The sequence below is a fragment of the Pavona decussata genome, unplaced genomic scaffold, assembly GCF_977016875.1.
Source record: "Pavona decussata unplaced genomic scaffold, jaPavDecu1.1 SCAFFOLD_13, whole genome shotgun sequence".
In the NCBI taxonomy this organism is placed as follows: domain Eukaryota; kingdom Metazoa; phylum Cnidaria; class Anthozoa; order Scleractinia; family Agariciidae; genus Pavona; species Pavona decussata.
In genome coordinates this window covers 2372304-2392500 of record NW_028145436.1, presented here as the reverse complement: position 1 = coordinate 2392500, position 20197 = coordinate 2372304, and the positions used below count along the sequence as shown (strand labels likewise).

The window sequence follows — 20197 nt, the reverse complement described above, 5'->3', positions numbered from 1 at the left end:
AATTTTCCCAGCCCTAACAAAAAATGCAGATGCAGGTTATAATTTAAGTCTTATAAGGGTTTAGTGAAAATAGAGCTTTCGAAAGGTGCCACTCATGTCCTATATACACAAATGGATACGAATCGTCAAAACACCCTTACCAATCGTACCATTGGTAAAAGATTACGATTTGTCAAAGACGCCTTACGATTCGTACCATTTGAACGAATGGTAAGCTCCTCATTCGATCGGAATTCCATTGGTGAAATGCATCTCATTAACACTTGTAAGCCGTGCAAAAAGGAATGGTCGATTGGTACCATTGGTACCATTGGTACAAACGGAAAAGAAGTCAGTCGATTGGTTATGATTCGTACCATTGGAACGAATGGTAAGCTCCTCAGTCGATCGGTATACCATTTGTAAACTGCATCTCATTAACTGGCTTGTAAGCCATGCGAAAACGAATGGTCGATTGGTACCATTGGTACCATTGGTACAAATGGAAAAGTAGTCAGTCGATTGGTTTTGATTCGTACCATTGCAACAAATGGTAAGCTCCTCAGTCGATCGGTATAATATTTGTAAACTGCATCTCATTAACTGACTTGTAAGCCATGCGAAAACGAACGGTTGATTGGTACCATTGGTGCATTGGTACAAATGGAAAAGTAGTCAATCGATTGGTTCACCATTGGAATCTGGATCTCAAGACAAACGGCATGACTTGAATCTTTTATTGATATATAAGCGAAATACCTCGTTCTTTACTGCATGAGCCGCAACAACATGAAACAAGCGCACTACACATCAATCTATCTCGTTCCTTAACCCACGAGTCGAAACAAGCATGCTACACATCAATATATCTCGTTCTTTAATGCACGATGAGCCAAAACAAGCGCGCTACACATGAAGATTCCTCGTTCTTTAATCGATGAGCCAAACAAAACAAGCGCCCTGCACATGAATATACCTCGTTCTTTAATCCATAAGCCAAAACAAGCGCGCTACACATGAATATACCTGGTTCTTTAATCCATTAACCGAAACAAGCGCGGTACGCATGAATATAACTCGTTCTTTAATCCATGAACTGAAACAAGCGCCCTCCACAGAATATAACTCGTTCCTTAATCCATTAACCGAAACCGAGCGCGCTACGCATGAATATAACTCGTTCTTTAATCCATGAACCGAAACAAGTGCGATACGCATGAATACAACTTGTTCTTTAATATTACCGGTACTCGTTCATTAATCTATAAACCGAAACAAGCGCACTACACATGAATATACCTCGTTCTTTAATCCATAAACCGAAACTAGCGCGCTACACATGAATATCACTTGTTATTTAATCCATGACCCGAAAAAAGCGCGCTACGCATGAATATGACTCGTTTTTTAATCCATAAACCGAAACAAGCGCGCTATACGTGAATATACCTCGATCGCTCTTTATCCATGAACCGAAACAAGAACGCTACACATGAATATACAAGTCATATTCATGTGTAGCGCGCTTGTTTCGGTTCATAGATTAAAGAACGAGTTAAATTCATACGTAGCGCGCTTGTTCGGGTTCATGGATTAAAGGGTGAATTATATTCATGTGTTCCTCGTTTGTTTCGGCTCTGGGATTAAAGAACAAGGTATATTCACGTGTAGCGCGCTTGTTTCGGTTGATGGATTAAAGAACGATTTTGATTTCTGTGCGGCGCGCTTTTTTCGATTCATGGATTAAAGAACGAGCTATATTTATGGGTAACGCACCTGTTTCGGTTCATGGACTAAAGAACGAGGTATATTCACGTGTAGCGCCCTTGTTTCGATTCATGGATTAAAGAACGAATTATATTTATGTGGAGCGCGCTTTTAACGAGTTATATTCATGCGTAACGCGCTTGTTTCGGTTCATGGATTAAAGAACGAGTTATATTCATGCGTACGTGCTTGTTTCGGATTAAATAACGAGTTGTATTCATGCGTATCACGCTTGTTTCGGTTTATGGATTAAAACACGAGTTATATTCATGCGTAGCACGCTTGTTTCGGTTCATGGATTAAAGAACGAGTTATATTCATGCGTAACGCGCTTGTTTCGGTTCATGGATTAAAGAACGAGTTATATTCATGCGTACGCGCTTGGTTCGGCTCATGGCATTAAAGAATCAGGGTATTTTGATTATAGATCGACCTATATTCAAGTCATGACGTTTGTTTTGAGATGCAGATTCCAATGGTTAACCAATCGACTGACTACTTTTCCATTTGTACCATTGGTACCAATGGTACCAATCGACCATTCGTTTAAGTTTCAAACGGCTTACATGTGTTAATGATATGCATTTCACCAATGGTGTACCAATGGAATGCCAAGTCACTGTATTGGTACCAATCGTACCATTGGTACCAATGGACAAACGGAATCCCACTGTACTCAAACCGAACCGTAGCGAAAATAGTCTAAGTCCCCTTAATGAGATGCAATTCACCAATGGTGTTCCAATGGAATGCCAAGTCACTCTATTGGTACCAATCGCACCATTGGTACCAATGGACGAACGGAATCCAGCTGTACTCCAACCGAACTGTAAAGAAAATAGTCTAAGTCCCCTTAATGAGATGCAATCCACCAATGGTGTTCTAATGGAATGCCAAGTCACCCTACTGGTACAAATCGTACCATTGGTACCAATGGACGAACAGAATCCAGCTGTGCTCAAACCGAACCGTAGTGAAAATAGCCTCAGTCCCTTTAATGAGATGCAATTTACCAATGGTGTACCAATGGAATGCCAAGTCACTCTATTGGTACCAATCGCACCATTGGTACCAATGGACGAACGAAATCCAGCTGTACTCAAACCGAACCGTAGTGAAAATAGCCTCAGTCCTTTTAATGAGATGCAATTCACCAATGGTGTACCAATGGAATGCCAAGTCACTCTATTGGTACCAATCGTACCATTGGTACCAATGGACGAACAGAATCCAGCTGTACTCAAACCGAACCGTAGCGAAAATAGTCCAAGTCCCCTTAATGAGATGCAATTCACCAATGGTGTACCAATGGAATGCCAATCCATTCCATTGGATTCCGTTTGTGTGTATTGGACAACACTCGAGTCAAGATTAAATTAATGAAATATACAATACTAGACCGACTAGAAAACCTTTCATGCCTCCATAAGGAGACACTGGGAAGGTCGAGTGGTCCAACAACTATGGGCTTCTACTATTCCCGGCGTACTCAATGGACAAAAATCGATATCAATCAAGTGATTTTTACCGATTGATAAGGGAAATCGGTGACAATCGATAAATTAATTTGGTGTGTCAAATTGATGTTATCGATTTTTCATGATTTTATCGATTTATAACGGAAGTCCAACCTGTTGTTATTTGGCATGAATTAAATAATGCACCTCGAAATACAGGGATAATTCAACAAATGAAGTATTTTTCCGATTAGAACAATTGAAACGAATCCTACATTCACGAGAAAAACTCGAAAAACTGATCTATAAACAAGAGAAATGAGAAATGTGGAAAGTTTTACACACAAACGCTCTACGACCCTTTCTTTTACCAGCAACAAAAATGGCTCTGTTCAACTACAAACAGTTCTTGCAGGTAAATATCGTGAAAAAGATAACTCAGTCTAGATAGGCAGAATATAAACAAGCAAGTATTAACATATCGTGAATACGCATACCTTGGTAGGGGCGTTGCTCCCTTTAAGCCATCAAGCCCGGGCTTACAAACTCTTCGTTGTATATTCATTATGCGAGTATCTTTATTTCGTAGACCTAGTTCAGGAACTAGTCTCTTGGTGATTTTGTTAAGAAAACGTAGAGGGAAGGTAATTAAAAAAAAATTATGTTAAGCACATATGTTAAGCACTGTAAGAACCATAGCTTTTTGCGTTTGACTATACAGCAAAGCGACTGCTGGCCTTTCAGGAGTCTCCAGATCAGGCCCCACTAGTTCAAAGGGCATATAACTTTATCCAGTGGATAACTCGCTATCCAGCGAGTGGAATGTATTGCTTGGAGAACATTTTATCCGCCGGAAAGCGATTTATCCACTGGATAGAGTTAACCGATGTTTGAACAACCTTGGCCAGGATGCCAAAGTCAGAGAAGAGATGGATAGACGTACAAAGCTACAATCTTTGTGCGAGAGAAGATGAGCGAGTAGGGCTGATACTTTATATACCTTCCGTGCATCGTTCCAAGTGATAGCTCAGGCGCTCGAGATCTTGTCCCAGGATGAAGGGGCTACTTATGCTCTATCAAGTAGTTTGATCTTATTACAGTATTGCTTTATATACAACAGAGCATGTCCTTTCAAACACACTTGCCTTTTCAACTATGTTGCAACGAAAGATCGTAGATCTCCTCGAGGCAGCCCAAGAAGCAATTTCGAAAGTCGTTATAAAGACAATGAAAATGGTGAGAGAGGCGATCTGCCTGTTTGAAAGGAAGTGTATGAGCTGGGGAAACAGAATTATTTCAGATGAGTTTAACATTGAGCCATGCATGCCAAGAAAAATTGGGAGGTAGCAACACAAGGTGAATATCCCATCCACAAACCAAGAGTCCTACTGGCCAAGAGCTATGTATCTCCCTCTTATTGATCATCTCATTAAAGAAATGAACAGCAGGCTCTTATCACAGGAGGATCGCTTCCTAGGTCGGTATTTTCTTCCAACGAAACTATAGGGATTAACCAACGACGTCTAAGATAAGTCTATGAAGTCAGAAAGACTCTCGGCTCTTGCTCTAATGCACGCATGTACAAGGACATGACCATTAATTTCTTAATTCTTAATTCTTGATATTTTATTTCCTAAATACTGTCTGCATGTTTTATGTTGGGGAGTATTAACATAGGGATAACCTCCTTACTTCCCTTTCAAGATGTATTTTTCTTTGTAACTTAGGTTTGCATCTTGAAATAAACTATGTATGTATTAACGGGGATTAGATCACGTTTAGTTGCTGAGAATTCATGAAGTGAGGATATTTTATAATAAAGTGTTTTATCTTATATACAAGCCACCCTAAGCCATAATAAAGTATGAATTAAAACAAATCATAGGCCTACTTGACTTTCCCCCTTCCCCCACCCGCGCTAAACTCGCGAGGTATGGAACGGGCTTACAGACCAAAAATGGCTAGCTGCGTGCCTGCTCGGTATGGCTGGTTTTGGATTTTGTGAGCTTCTACCCACCGGGCTCCCAGTCTTGACCACGTGATGGACTATAGTCCATATTCCCTGAGAGTTGTAGCATTTCTGCCCAAACGTAATATAACAAGATGCCCTTAATCGGCATTTACACGAAATGCTTAAGGTAGCCCCATTTATTCCCCATTGTATGCTTCGCAGATTTTTAAAAACCATCCTCCCTTCGCAATTGAAATAATTGAATGGTTTAATTCAGAGAGAATAAGTGATATTTTTGTCGTTGTGTTACTGGGAATCATACCAGAAATAACTCTACGATAACGTCATAACCCCCACTTTGAACTGGTCTGGTTTCCTCCGCGTTGAACTATTTCATCTGTTTGTGAAAGCGTTGTTTCTTCGCTGTGAACTCTTCCAATTTCCGCAGTTTAAACTGTCGAATACTACTTAGAAGTTATTATTTCGATTTACCGCTTGAAAAACGTTTGTTTTCTTTCTGAAAACGGCAGATCAGAGTCTAAAAATTCATACATGTGGCCGCCATTGAACGAAAACAACCTTCTAAATGGTGATTTGCTTTGACGTCACACAGGTAGAGATGAGTGGGTCCCCTCCCTCGTGATATACGTGCCGATACTGGATTTTGATTGGGCCGGTTTTGTTGAAGACAATCAGAACAATAGATCCCTTCTGGGAGAGGGAAGAATTTAATGTAGATTTAATGAATAAATCAAATGATGATTTGACGTCACACAGGAAGGGATGAGTGGGTCCCCTCTTTCGTGATATGTGCCTAAATAACAGATTTTGATTGGGCCGCTTCTGTTAAAGACAATCGGAACATTACATCCCTACTAGGGGAGGACATATTTTAATGCATAAATTAATGTGCACATTTGTGGCTACGACGAAGAAAAAAAAAAGATACAAGATACCCGACCCAAACCCAGACACGGACTGCCCTGCAGGGCATTCCGTGTAATAGGTATATCATTCATTTTCAAAAATTTGCGACATAGTTTTAATAAATTCATGATTGGCTGGGACAAATTGCGTTGTTTTCTCTAAACGAACTCAAGCAAGTAGGAAACAAAAAGCAGAAAACAGTGTGTGCCCAGTAGAAAAAGCCAGACTCAAGCGTGCAGGTTAAGGCCCTGGCCATGGCCCAGCGTCGGCGAGGTAAAAGTGAAAAAACCGAGGAGGAAATTTGAGGACTTTCCGTTGGCGAGTCTGGACACCCTTTAGGTCAAATGCGATGGAAGGCCAAGCAAAGAGGCATATACTTCATGGAAAATTAAGGGTGACTATATGGAGGGTTGGATAACTATAATAGTAATAACAACTATATGGAGGGTTAGGGTTATGTGGGTGACTATATGGTACCTTACCATGAATTACTTGCCAGCAAAGACTTCATGAAACGTTAGGCTCAGACTCTTAACATGGAAGAAAAAAAGCCGGATCCAGGGAAAGTCCAACAACAGTGGCTTCTAATAAAACACACAGTGATTTCCAGATTAAATCACCGGCTGGATTTTCATCTCACGTCAATAATTTACAGGTTCACTGATAGCAGACAGGAAAAGAATAAAAAAAACCCACATAGGTGACGATTTCAGTTTCTGTGATCGAGAATAACCATTCTTGTATTTCAAACAAATTTGTCAAAAGTTGATTAACAAGGACTGCTGTATTTTAGCCGATAGTTCTATTTTCCCTGGTTCGTAACCTAGGGCTAACATACTGCTCACCTCAGACCAACATTTATCCCAAAACATGCGCCACTATTTCTTTGTATTTTTTTTTTCTCTACTTCATGTTAAAATACAACAGTTTACAGCTTACAATAACGAAAGAGATTGAGAAGGCAAGGTAAGGTTATACTAATTATATGCCCTTTTCAATTAGATTACATTTTTTTCCAAAGATAAAAAAGAAAACATAATACAAGAGAGGAAACGATGAAACACTGAAGTAGTATAGATGTTACAAATGTCGGTGATGCAGTGATTAATACTGACCAAATTAATACAGATAAAGTGCCCTTTAAGATAATTTTGTAGTTGTTTCTTTTTTTACGAATAGAAATAAGAATATCATACCATTAGAAGCATCCTTTTGGACAAAAACTTTCTAATATTTATTCTGAAAAATCTATAGGATTTAGGTGCTGTAAGGATGTTCTTCAAATTGTGCAATTTTTCATTTCATTTCATTTTTTATTACTATACACACATTACAAATTACAGTACAAAATACACGTTATTATGAGCAACTCTTTCCTATCTAGGCAGATACAGGTCACTCAAGCCCAATCAATATTTGGGGTTTTTGGAATCATGTTGTTTCCCTTGTGTTACGCTACTTTTCGTTGTACCGGAAATTCCATTATGATAACGTCGCCTGACTCACGTTTTCTATTCTGCTTATGTAATTTCAATAAAAGGGTAAGATTACAAATTGCTCTCGTTTCACCGAAAAAAAAATTAACCGAAAGAAAACAGGCAAAAAGCTTCCTAAATGAAAACTTTCAGTAAAAATTGACAATCGAACCTTTAATCTATTTGTGAAGTGGATTTCTGGTAACGTTTAAGCATCAATTCGTGTGATGTGTGATGTATGTTTTGGCTTATCAATGACCTCTTCTCCTCTCATCGTGGTTCTACAATTGTCAAACAAAGTAGGATTCCTTCGGCAGGAACTCTTTAATTTCCAACGTTTTAACTGTCGAGTTATTCTTTCGATTTACCACTTCAAAATGGGTAATTTTCTTTTTGAAAACGGAACAGATAAGTCTAAAACATGCAAAAAATATGGCCGCCAAAGAAGTGACAAAAACATCCCTTCTAGGAGAGAGCGGAATTTAATCCAGGTAAAACGGTAAAAGAAACTCCAGCATTCCGTAATAATAACACGCTTTATTGAAAGAAAACGAAAACTGCCTCCAAAAGATGCGGCGAAGAAACTGCTAAACAGCGTAGCGATGAAGTGACACGGTGAAGTGAAGCGAAGTGAAGCGAAGCGGTTAAAACTAGAACAAAACAAGCAAACAAAACGTTACAAAATGAACTAGCGCAGATTGATGGCGCGAAGGAAAAACCGACACTTACATTTGTTGCGGAGCTGGGTGCAAACCAAAGTAACTGGAAAAAACCGACTGTCCTGAATCATATAGCGGACGAACAAACTTGTAGGTTGACAAACTGCTCTCGCGGTGAAGAGATATATTAACACTAAAACGGCCAAAAAATTCTATATAAACTGCCAAGACTTGTGAACAAAAATGTGAATAAATAACACTAAATTACGCAACTACAAATACCGCACGCACGAGATATAGACAAGAACATTCCTACACAAAATAACACAATAACCTAAATGACTACGCGTTTAGTTTCTACACCGGCCCCTAAGTGTTGAAACACGGGCGAAAACACTTACAATTATTATAATAAACTAAACGACCCTTAAAAAAAGACTTGTACATTGCAAGATAGCGATAGCTAAATAAAGCTAGCGACGCAAGACTAACTAGGGTAATAACGCGAAAGAAACACGCGGCGAGACTACACGCGTGTAAATAATCGCAAACTACCCGAAAACCAGTACAAGAAAATGTTCATTTCTATTTCAATTACGTGTCCGGTTGTAATCCGTAGTAAGCTCTCGGTGAAATCCTTAAAGTACATATCACACAGTGTCTTCTCTTTCAACAATGAGACAAAGCTTGTCAACTGGTCTTTCAAGAACGCCAGATTTAACCTTTACTTTCGCTCGACGAACCAGGCCTTTGCTGTCCGGAAACACTTCGACAACCTTACCGAGAGGCCACGAATTACGGTGCGAATTTTCCACGGCAACAAGCACCACATCCTCAACAGCTAAATTTCTTCTGGGGCGTAGCCATTTTTGCCTGCTTTGAAGAAGAGGCAAGTACTCTTTGGTCCATCTTTTCCAAAAGATGTCTGCTAGATACTGGACCTGTCTCCACCTAGAAGACTCAGCACGTATTCTTTACCAGAATGTCCGGAGATCTGATGATAGTGCTCGACTAGCAGGTTGGACACATGATCGTTCTTTGGCAGGATAATCTGGTGCTTAGAGTCAAACGGCTCTGATGCTAGATCCAGTCTCCCGCCGACACGCAGAAGACCATCAATCAGAACTGGATCCAGTCTCCGAAGGCAACTATTCTTCTTGACGTGCGGAACACCATTGCTTGCAGATTGGGTAAGTGAGTGGAACTCTTCGGGGAAATGATGTTGCTGGACACACTTTAAAATCTCCAATTCTGCTGTCTTTATTTCTTGAACGGTGATAGGTGGTTTGGGCGTAGCTGGAGTGGACTTCGTGACCTTCTTGCCTGTACTAGCCATCAGCAAACTTTCACGGTAGCGAAGGAACCAAGCAATCGACTTCTTCAGGCGAAACCAAGAGGAGGTTCTCTGAAAATACTCCACTAAAGGACAGAAAGGCTGTGCCAATGACGTCACGTTGGTCTTAGCGTTCACCTTCACCTCTGGATCCGTATCCGGAACACTGCCCAGCGATAAAGGATCAGGGGGCCAAAACTCTTTTGGCATCCAGAGAAACTCCGGCCCCTTTATCCAACGCTCGGAGTTAAGAAGAGCCTCCGCTGATAACCCTCTTGAAAGGTCGTCAGCAGGGTTAAGATCTCCTCCCACGTGCCTCCACTGGTCCGGGTGAGACCCGTCTCGCACCATGGCTATACGATTGGCCACGAACGTGTGGAACCGCTTGTTCTCATTCTTTATGTAACGCAACACAGACGTGCTGTCCGTCCAGAAGGTTGACGCATCGGTTAGCGGCAATTCGAGCTCTTTCTTCAAAACTTTATCCAAACGGACCGAAACTGTTGCGGCCGAAAGCTCTAAACGTGGAACTGTTACTTGCTTGAGGGGCACCAGGCGTGACTTCCCTTGGAGAATGGTACAGTGAATTCTGCCTTTGCTATCGACCAGACGTAGATACGAAACTGATCCGAAACCAATTTCCGAAGCATCCGAAAAGTGGTGAAGCTGACTGGATGCGATGTCCTTAAAGTCGGCTGGTTTAAAGCAGCGATCTATCGTAAGCTGTGACAACTTAGGGAGGTCCACTAGCCATCCTTGCCAACGTACGCCGTGTTCTGTAGGCACTTCGTCGTCCCAACCCAACTTTAAGCGACATAGGTCCTGCAAAATCTTCTTCGCAGTCAAGACGAAGGGTGCAACGAAACCAAAAGGGTCAAAGATTGATCCTACCACAGACAAAATGCCTCTACGGGTAGGGGGCTTGGACTTGAGATTAACATCAAAACCGAATGTGTCGCCCTCTATTCGCCACTGGACACCAAGTGCGCGTTCGACTGGTAACTCGTCTTTCTGAAGGTCTAGCTTCTTGATTTTTTGTGCGCGCTCTTTCACAGGAATGCTTTCTAGAACTTCTCGGCTGGAGCTGATCCACTTTGTCAATCGGAAACCTCCTCGCTGCGACAGACTACACAACTCATTGACATGCGCAATAGCATCCTTAACTGACGGGAGCGACTTAAGGCAGTCATCGACGTAAAAGTTCCGTTTGATCGTATTCGTCACATCAGAGAAGAAGTGCTGGACATTATCATCGGCTGCTTTACGAAGGGAAAAATTGGCACAGGCAGGCGAAGACACTGCACCGAACAGATGGACGGTCATCTGGTATTCCGCCAATGCGCGTGACAAATCGCCATCCGGCCACCACAAGAAACGAAGAAATGAACGATCACATTCTGGAACTCTAACTTGGTGGAACATTGCCTCGATGTCCGCCATTACTGCAACGCGTTCCTGACGAAATCTTGTTAGGACACCCAAGAGAGAATTTGTGAGATCTGGTCCTTTCAACAGCAGATCATTGAGGGACTTTCCCTTGTACTTTGCCGAACAGTCGAAGACGACACGAATTTTCCCAGGCTTATGCGGGTGATAAACTCCATGGTGAGGGATGAACCATGTCCTGCCTTCGCAGGCTGACTCCTTCTGTTGCACAGGAACCCTTTGGGCGTAACCTTTTGCGACAATGTCCCGAACGAAGACTTTGTAGTCGTCGAGCAACTTCGGGTTCTTCTCCAACTTCCTCTTCAGCCACATAGAACGCTGTTCCGCTTGAACTCGATTGTTTGGAACTGGATGCTGACGGTTTCTGAAAGGTAAGGCGATTTCGTAATGGCCGTCCCTCAGCTCTGCGGATTCCTCTACGCTTTCCATGAAACGGCGCTCATCTTGGGAAAGTTCAGTCTGGCTATCAGCAATCGACTCACCGAAGTCGCGGTTGTAGAAGTGTTGTACCATCTGGTGCAGCTCAGTGTCGGCCTTAATAAAGAAATTCGAAGAACGAGAACCACGAAGACAACGGGTCAACGGGCCGTTAACCGCCCATCCGACGCTCGTTCGCGAGGCGTAAGGGCCGCCATCTTGACTATGCCTTACTTCCAAAGGATCTAGAACCTCAGGGACGTCACTTGCGATGAGCAGACCAATCTCTGCATCAACTTTGGGCAGGTGCACTCCGCTTAGGTGTGGCCATTTGTCAACGTCGTCCTGAGTGGGTATATCCTCTCTCGACACAGGTATGCTGGGTCTTGTGTACAGTGTTGGGAGGTCAATGAAAACGTTCTCGTCCAGATCGGAGATGGTAAGATCCGTAACAACAAAACTGTCCACAAGACTGTCCTTCTTTTCCAATGTTGTTAGAGAAATTGTAGTTTTTGGACCACTCACTCCTAGCTGCCTCATCAAGGTCTCGGTGCAAAACGTGGAGGAGCTACCGCTGTCCAGAAAGGCGTAGGTGACTGTCGGCGTTTTACTCCCTTTGATCCAGACTTTCACCGGAACCACAGCCATGCCTGTCCTTGAGAGGCATTCATTATTGGCAGTCTTGATTTCTCCATCTGGGTTTACCAAAGCGTTCTGAACGCGCGCGACTCCCTCGCGTGCCGACGGATTGGCGGGTGGATTTTCAGCTTGTTGCTTTCGAGCTACAGAGTTCGTGTGTAGGACTGCAGGATGCTTCTTAGTACAGTTAGGAAACGTACACGATTTTCTCCCAGGGCAATTCTTTGCGGCGTGATCACTGGATAGACAACCAAAGCAGAGGCCTTTGGACTTCAGGAACTCTATTCGGTCCATGTACGGACGATTTCTAAGAGAGATGCAGTTCTCTAGGGTGTGACCAGCATGGCAATATAGACACGATACTTCTCCTACTGAAGGGGGTGTACCACGAGCGGGTGCAAAACCGGTAGGTGCATTCTGGCTACTTCCCACTTGTGCAGCAAAACTAAGTTCTCCGGCTCTTTTCGTAAGAGATCCTTTCTGCAAACGGCCGTCTCGCCTATCCAACTTGGGTGTCGTGTCTTCAACAATACTTCCAAACATGGGATTCGTGACTACTCTGGCTTCATGATCCACGAACTCGACGAAATCGCGGAACCGTATAGCTCTTGTTTCAGTCTCCATGATATCATCGACCAAGCGGCGCCATCTTACTCTCAAATTGAAAGGCAGCTTCAGGACTAGTTTCCGTACAGTGTCTGGTTGTTCAAGCTTGGTCAGGTGACCACTGCCCTCCATGGCGTTTTTGCATCTCATAAGGAAAAGGGAGAACCTGTTGAGCCCCACGGCGTCCTCAGCCTTCACCTTCGGCCAATTCAAGGCCTTGCTCTCGTACGCAGCTACGACGCGGAAGTCGTTCCCGAACTTCTTTTTCATCAGGCGCCTAGCTTCAGGGTATCCCCTATCAGGAGGGAGAAACTGGCAGGATCTCACGAGCTCCTTTACGTCACCACTAGTAAACTGTTCAAGGTAGTACAGCCTCTCGCTACTGCTCGAAGTTTTGGACTCAATTATGTTCTCAAAGGCTCTGATAAAGGGACCGTACTCCATGGGACTGCCGTCAAAAATAGGAACTTTGGGATGGGGAAGTGAACTTTTCTTTTGTTGCGTCGCAAGCATCTCCACGATCTTGTTCTGTTGTCGCTGTAATGCGTTTTGGTGTTGGTGTAACTCCAGCATCTCATGAAAAGCTCTCTCACTAGGCGAAGACAGCGCACCGGACTGATTAAACCAGAAAGAGACCCATCATCTGCAGCAGCTATATGCGGATCAGGTTCCATAAACCCGGGACTTGGAAGAACCACGCGCGGATTAGGGTCCACCACGGACGCTAAAGCTTGTTCTCTGGCTTGTGATTTGGCAATTTCAGTCTCCAAAGACAAAAGCTTTTCCTCTTGCTTGAGACGGAACCTTTGCTCTTCTAGAAATTGGCGCTTCTTAAAAACTGCTGCTTCTGCTTTCAACTCCGCAGTACGCGCCGCCTCCTTCGCTCTTACCACGGACAGGGATGAACAACTGCTCTCGCGCGAACCACGGCTACAGCTCGAACGCCCGGGTCTTCTTGAAGATTTAGAGGCGAACCGAAAACCACCATTGCTCGCCGAATCATCCGGACTAACTTGAGAGTTTAACCGAACCGCTTCTTCAGTTCTTACGATCCATTCTTGGACCCGCCGGGAAAAGTCGTCCCTTCGTACAACCTCACGATCAAAAGATTCTTGGCACCTCGCGATGCATGTCTCGTCTTGAACGTACGATAAGTAAAGAATGTGCGCTTCTTTAAAGGCCTCGAAGGCAGCGGTAAAATCGGTTAACTTTTCCTTCACGAGATCAATGTTCTCCTCGTTTGAAAGCAACGTATCGATTTCATTCAACCTGGCGGTGACAGTCGATAAGTGGCCCGATCTAGAATTCTTGAGGCGAAGAGGCCTTTCGTTCAAGACGTCTTCATCAACTGCCGACATCGGAACTTGAATAACTCGGGTGTAACAAATTTTTAACGATGTAATGACCACAACGGTAAAAGAAACTCCAGCATTCCGTAATAATAACACGCTTTATTGAAAGAAAACGAAAACTGCCTCCAAAAGATGTGGCGAAGAAACTGCTAAACAGCGTAGCGATGAAGTGACACGGTGAAGTGAAGCGAAGTGAAGCGAAGCGGTTGAAACTAGAACAAAACAAGCAAACAAAACGTTACAAAATGAACTAGCGCAGATTGATGGCGCGAAGGAAAAACCGACACTTACATTTGTTGCGGAGCTGGGTGCAAACCAAAGTAACTGGAAAAAACCGACTGTCCTGAATCATATAGCGGACGAACAAACTTGTAGGTTGACAAACTGCTCTCGCGGTGAAGAGATATATTAACACTAAAACGGCCAAAAAAATTCTATATAAACTGCCAAGACTTGTGAACAAAAATGTGAATAAATAACACTAAATTACGCAACTACAAATACCGCACGCACGAGATATAGACAAGAACATTCCTACACAAAATAACACAATAACCTAAATGACTACGCGTTTAGTTTCTACACTATTTGTGAAGTGGATTTCTGGTAACGTTTAAGCATCAATTCGTGTGATGTGTGATGTGTGTTTTGGCTTATCAATGACCTCTTCTCCTCTCATCGTGCTTCTACAATTGTCAAACAAAGTAGGATTCCTTCGGCAGGAACTCTTTAATTTCCAACGTTTTAACTGTCGAGTTATTCTTTCGATTTACCACTTCAAAATGGGTAATTTTCTTTTTGAAAACGGAACAGATAAGTCTAAAACATGCAAACAATATGGCCGCCAAAAAAGTGACAAAAACATCCCTTCTAGGAGAGAGCGGAATTTAATCCAGGTTTAATGAAAAAATCAAATGATGATTTCACGTCATACAGGTAGGGATGAGAGGGTCCCCTCCATCGTGATATACGCGCCAATAAAAGATTTTCATTGGGCCGCTTTTGTTGAAGACAATCAGAACAATTTTTTTAGACACGCTCTGCCCTCCGGGCATCCCGTGTTAAAAAAAAAAAGGTACGGAGCCCATTTTTAGGGCATCCCGCGTAACTAGCGCTAAAGAATCGAGAAATTTTGTTTTGCTCAGATGGTTTTTAATTGCAACTAAACCTAGTACGGTGGATCGATTTTAACTTGAATGAAAATAGCGTCATCCACAATGTAGCGCCTGGTTCTCAGATCAGTGTGTGATACAAATGTAGGGAAGCCCCAACCAGTGTTACTATCTTCCTCAGGCCTTTGGAAACTGTCACGTGTTCGGTTAGCGATAAAATACTCGACAATGTCCTTTTTGTCTTTTTTTTCTTGTTGTTGATCGATCAGCGTAAAAGTTACTTTTTTATGGAAAGGCCACGGTAACAGGGCATCGTAGTCGCTTTTCATTATTTTAATAAATATCGAGAGATGAGTATCGTATCCCTCGCCTAAGCCATTTGGTTCCAATTCTAATTTAAATTTGTATCCATAGTCGTAAAATGGAGCACTGTATATTTCGGTTTCTTCTCCAGCTTCGGCTTTTCTCAAGACTTCACTGAAGTTGTTAATCTTCCACGTATTTTTTGTAGCATTGAATCTCGCCTCAAGTTCTCCAAACTCTTTTCGTCTAACCTACATAGAAAAAAACATGAGTTTCTGTGATGAGTCACTATGTGGCGTACTCCAAAATGCTTTTACATGACGTCGTTCAATTTTCCCACAGGGATCGGCTTACTTGCTGATTCGACTCCAAAAATTACGTTTAAAACAATATTCATAAAGCAGCATGATATAGACAAAAGAAAAGCCCCATAGTTGTCTGATTTGATAAAGATTACTATCATGAATCTTAATAAGGAAGCAAGATCGTCCATGATTCATGAACACAGTCCATCTTACTGGCTATCAAGTGAAGCCCTGGCGGGTGGAGATAATCGGTCACTCAAGCTACCGCGACGGTAACGCCAACGAAAACGTCACTTATAAATTAAATTGGTTTTCATTAAGGTGCCTCACAACAGTTCCAATCACTTATACTTTGAAGAATGAAAACTACCACTCTTTATCAGTTGATACCAAAAAACGGTACCAAACAAACGCCTAATCAATAGCGAACAAGTTATGCAGATTTTCTCAACATAAAAGGTAAACAAAACCAAAAAGTTCCGTTATCAGGATCATGATAGAATATAAATGGCTGCTAAGGTTAGTAATTACTTAATTAGTCATTTAATGATACCGGTTTTCATTTGACTATTAAAATGAATATCGCGTTTGCTTTGATTTTGCTTTACTGCGCTCTGTGATTGGTCCGCGCCATTTTGTCAACCAATGGGAAGCCAACCGAAGCCAATCGTGTCTTGATTGCACTCGTTTGAATCCTGCACTTCGTGCCAGTAACATGTACTTTCTTCAAAATCTGATTGGTTCATTGCGTTGTGTGCGTCTGTTGTGATTGGCTAGAGTAATTAGTTCCTTTGGGGCTTACGACACTAAATTGAAACTCCCTCTAATTAACAAGTGAATAAAGATATAATTATTAAGTGAGCAAATAGAGCAGTGTTTGTTGGAGTGAATCTCTCATGGAAAGTACGAGGAGTTGCTTCATATGCAGCACTTGGATTGGTTTACCTGTTCCTTGTCCAACTTTGTCACTTTTTCCTCCATCTTCTTTTCTAGCATAGTTCTCTTAGAGTCTTCAGTTTTAGCTTTCTCTTCAAACAGCTTCAATTTATTTTCCAGGGTATCGACCTTCTCGTCAAGTTTTCGTATGACTTCTTGGGTGTAACTAAGTTTGACACAGGCCAAGTCAAGATGAAGTCTCGTAGCACACTGAAGATGGGATTCAATCTCTCTTCGCTGAACCTACGAGAAAAAATCAAAGCATGGTAATATTCTAATAACCTTACCACTGTTCCTCGCAGGAAGAGGAAATATAAGTTTAAATGCGACTAATCTTTCTTGGTTATGTATTGCCTCACACGCTTATGCGGCAAAACAATCCGGCAACCTCAATTAACCTTGAATGGCTCCTGACGACTCAATTCCATGACTACGCTATCATTACAGTCGCCAATTGAAAAGGAAACAAGTTAGCGCATAGCGTATAGGAAAAGAAGGTGAAACCGGGCATTTTACGGTGCCGCTTAATACATATTCGACTGTCATACATTTTGTAATCCCGATGGGGTTTCAAAACAAGAGCTCTAATTAGTCAATGGGACGCCGCAAAAACTGATTGTCCTGATGCATGTGCTTCAGAAGTACATAAAAAATGCCATTCTTGAAATTGGCCTATTACCTTGGTTGTGCAACCCATCTCAGCATATGGACACGAAATCATAGTTAGCGGACAATCCTTCACAACATGACACAAAATCTGTGAACAAAAAATACATAAATCGATTTTAAAACTGTAATATATAAAGATGGAACAAAGCGACACAAAACGTTGTGTATGCTGCTACGGTGAACAAGGAGCAGTTCATCTGGAGGCGAACAGGAAGTAGAAAAATAGACAGATCTACACCACCCGGAGAGTGCTTCTTTAATCATAAAACTGCTTATGAAATAAACAACAACTTTCAGTTTGGGTATCCCCAAAGAGTAAAAGAGTGGAGTAGATTTTTCGTCTTTTACAATCTTACGGTGAAATGTGAGCAAGTGAGACTAATTTGAACCTTCAAGAAAGCAGATAATGTGAAAACGTTTAACTTTGTAAGGTCTTGCGCTGCGCATCAACGGAGGCTCAAAAGCTCGCACTAGACACTTGATGGATGGATGGATGGATGGATGGATGGATGGATGGATGGATGGATGGATGGATGGATGGATGGATGGATGGGTGGGTGGGTGGATGGATGGATGGATGGATGGATGGATGGATGGATGGATGGATGGATGGATGGATGGACTGCAGGTGAATGCTTATGGCGTCGTGTAAAAACTCATGCAAATTAAAGTGAAATAGAACAAAAAACAATGTATTCTGCGGAACCCCGTTACAGTCAACTGCCTTTATTGCGACCGGACACTCTCGGGACCGCGAGTTAAATAATGTCCTTAATAGCAAGAGTCCGTAATGGTGGAAATTTATTTCAGTCAAACGTCTGCAATTTATTTTGCCTGCGATTTAGATGCTGTCCGTATTATCGGGATTTCCCGGTAATAGCGAGGTTTCCGCAAGCCGGCGAGAGCTGTAATACGACCTGACCTTCGGTCCGTAAAAATGTAGTTGTAATATCGGGGTGCTCAGATTAACGAGGCTGTAAACCTAAGGAAATAACTGGACTGTCAATTCGCTCGGGGCACAAAAAAGTGGTCCTAATAACGAGGTGATCGTAAGGCTGGGTTCCACTGTAGATGTATTTTTTTTAGTAAGTGACACAGGCATGCTCGGAAAAAGAAATCCGAGTTCTCCCAGCAGGAGTCGAACATAAGATCTTCCGATTACTACGCCGGGAGACTCGTGGAAACTCGGCCATTAAACTTAAGGTTCATGTGACAAACAACCTTTATACCACTAGGATTTGAATGTCAATGTGTGGCCGGAATAAATGATAGAATAATAAAAATGATGTACTTTTTTTTCTCTTATAGCCCAGTGGTAGAGCAAAGATATACGACCACATCTCTTTTAAAAATGATCAGTGTTAGACTAAAATTTTGCGTCGCCATTTTATACTTCTCGGATTTGAAAAGTAACAATTTTCTTGGCTACATTTGAGTAGATAAACTGAGAAAGAAGAAGAAAAATGAACATAAAAATATTGCAACCGCTGACAAAACAGGGCATTCAACTGAACTCTCCTTTTTAACCAAAGGTCTCAAGTACTGAACCTACCTCTTCTCTTGGGATGATTGCTCCACAGTTCTCGGGACAGTTTAATGGGAATCTTTTACATTCATCTTGGTGGACCTTTTAAAGAAACAACGGAAGACATTTCATTATTGAGAACCTTAAAAATCGGATAATTTCCTCTTAGTAGAAAAGTAGCACTCAACGTCGAGGTAAATTAAATGACGTTCAATTGCTTTTGCCTTGAATTCCTTTTTTAAGTTAGTTAGTTAGCTAGTTAGTTAGTTTTTTACTTACTTATCTATTTATTTATTTATTTATTTATTTATTTATTTATCTATCTTTTTTTTTTCGCTTGCAGGCTGACACAATTAAGAGATCGCTGTCGAGCATCATGAAATTCAACCACTCACTTAATTTGCTGTTAATGTGTTCAAAACGGCGGTATTATTTCACTTCTCAACAAACGAAGGTTCTTACCTTTGTATTACACGCTGCATGTGACGCACTACAGTACTTGCATAGAAGAATCCTCCATTCACACGTGTTTGTCACGTGTTTTTGCATTTCGTCCCTTGTTAGTTTCACTTGACAATGTTCGTTTGTGCAAGAAACAACCTTGTGTGGGCAGGATTCTAAATGCTCCTGTTTTGTTTAACAAAATTGAAAAATAGGATTTAAGAGCGGCTGCCTGTAAGAATCGAGAACTGCATTTCAGCGACCCCTAGGTCGAATTTCTGATATTTCGCCTGAAGATACCCTTGGATTAACTATTTTCGAAAATCATATTTTAAAGTTCCAAGGTATTTTATTTTTTGAGAAAATTGCGAGAGTTTGAATTGCGGCCTAGGTGCGGTCACGGGGCCGATGAAAACCGCGAAAATTTAGGTTAAAGGACGAAGCCCTGTTCATGGTGTAAAATAACCCAATGAACTTGAAACTTTACACAAACCTAGACCAACCATCTCACAAGACAATTAATAGAGACTTTAAGCATCGACGACGGGAACGGCAACGGCGACGGAAAAACCGAGGAAAGACTGAGGAGAGGACGCGGTTGCGTCGCGAAATTGGAAACAGTTGAGCAGGCGCAATACGACGACAGATTCCCTCGAAGAGGATTAAATAGGATGGGCGCTTTCCATTCACCAAAAATTTTCGATTTGAATTTTCGGAAATTTCGGTCTCGAATGGAACGGGCTTATTCTCGGTCGGTTTCCACTTTTCGGGAACAGCTGAAAAGGTTGTCCTAAATTGTCGAAAATCTTTTCCGGAAAAGATGCTGTTCCGTTCGATTCCCACCCGAAATTTTCGAAAATTTCGTCGAATTGAAAGCACCCATCAAGTTTTCGTTAAA

At 42.0% G+C, this 20197-nt stretch overlaps 1 protein-coding gene and 1 long non-coding RNA gene across 5 annotated transcripts in view; one reads left to right on the top strand and one right to left on the bottom strand.

Moving 5' to 3' along the window:
- LOC146487865 (TNF receptor-associated factor 4-like) overlaps positions 1 to 20197 on the bottom strand; it is a 133477-nt gene that overhangs the window by 101104 nt on the left and 12176 nt on the right. Inside the window, exon 4 of one of the 4 annotated variants that reach the window (XM_085128096.1) lies at positions 19321 to 19485. The exons of the other annotated variants lie outside the window; for them this stretch is intronic. Coding sequence (XP_084984222.1) covers positions 19321 to 19485 — 165 coding nt within the window. The remainder of the gene's footprint in view (positions 1 to 19320; positions 19486 to 20197) is intronic. 4 annotated transcript variants of the gene reach the window in all.
- Positions 6979 to 20197, top strand: part of LOC146487861 (uncharacterized) — a 108013-nt gene continuing 94794 nt past the window's right edge. The window contains exon 1 of the long non-coding RNA XR_014868255.1: positions 6979 to 7149. This is a non-coding gene — a long non-coding RNA (uncharacterized LOC146487861). The remainder of the gene's footprint in view (positions 7150 to 20197) is intronic.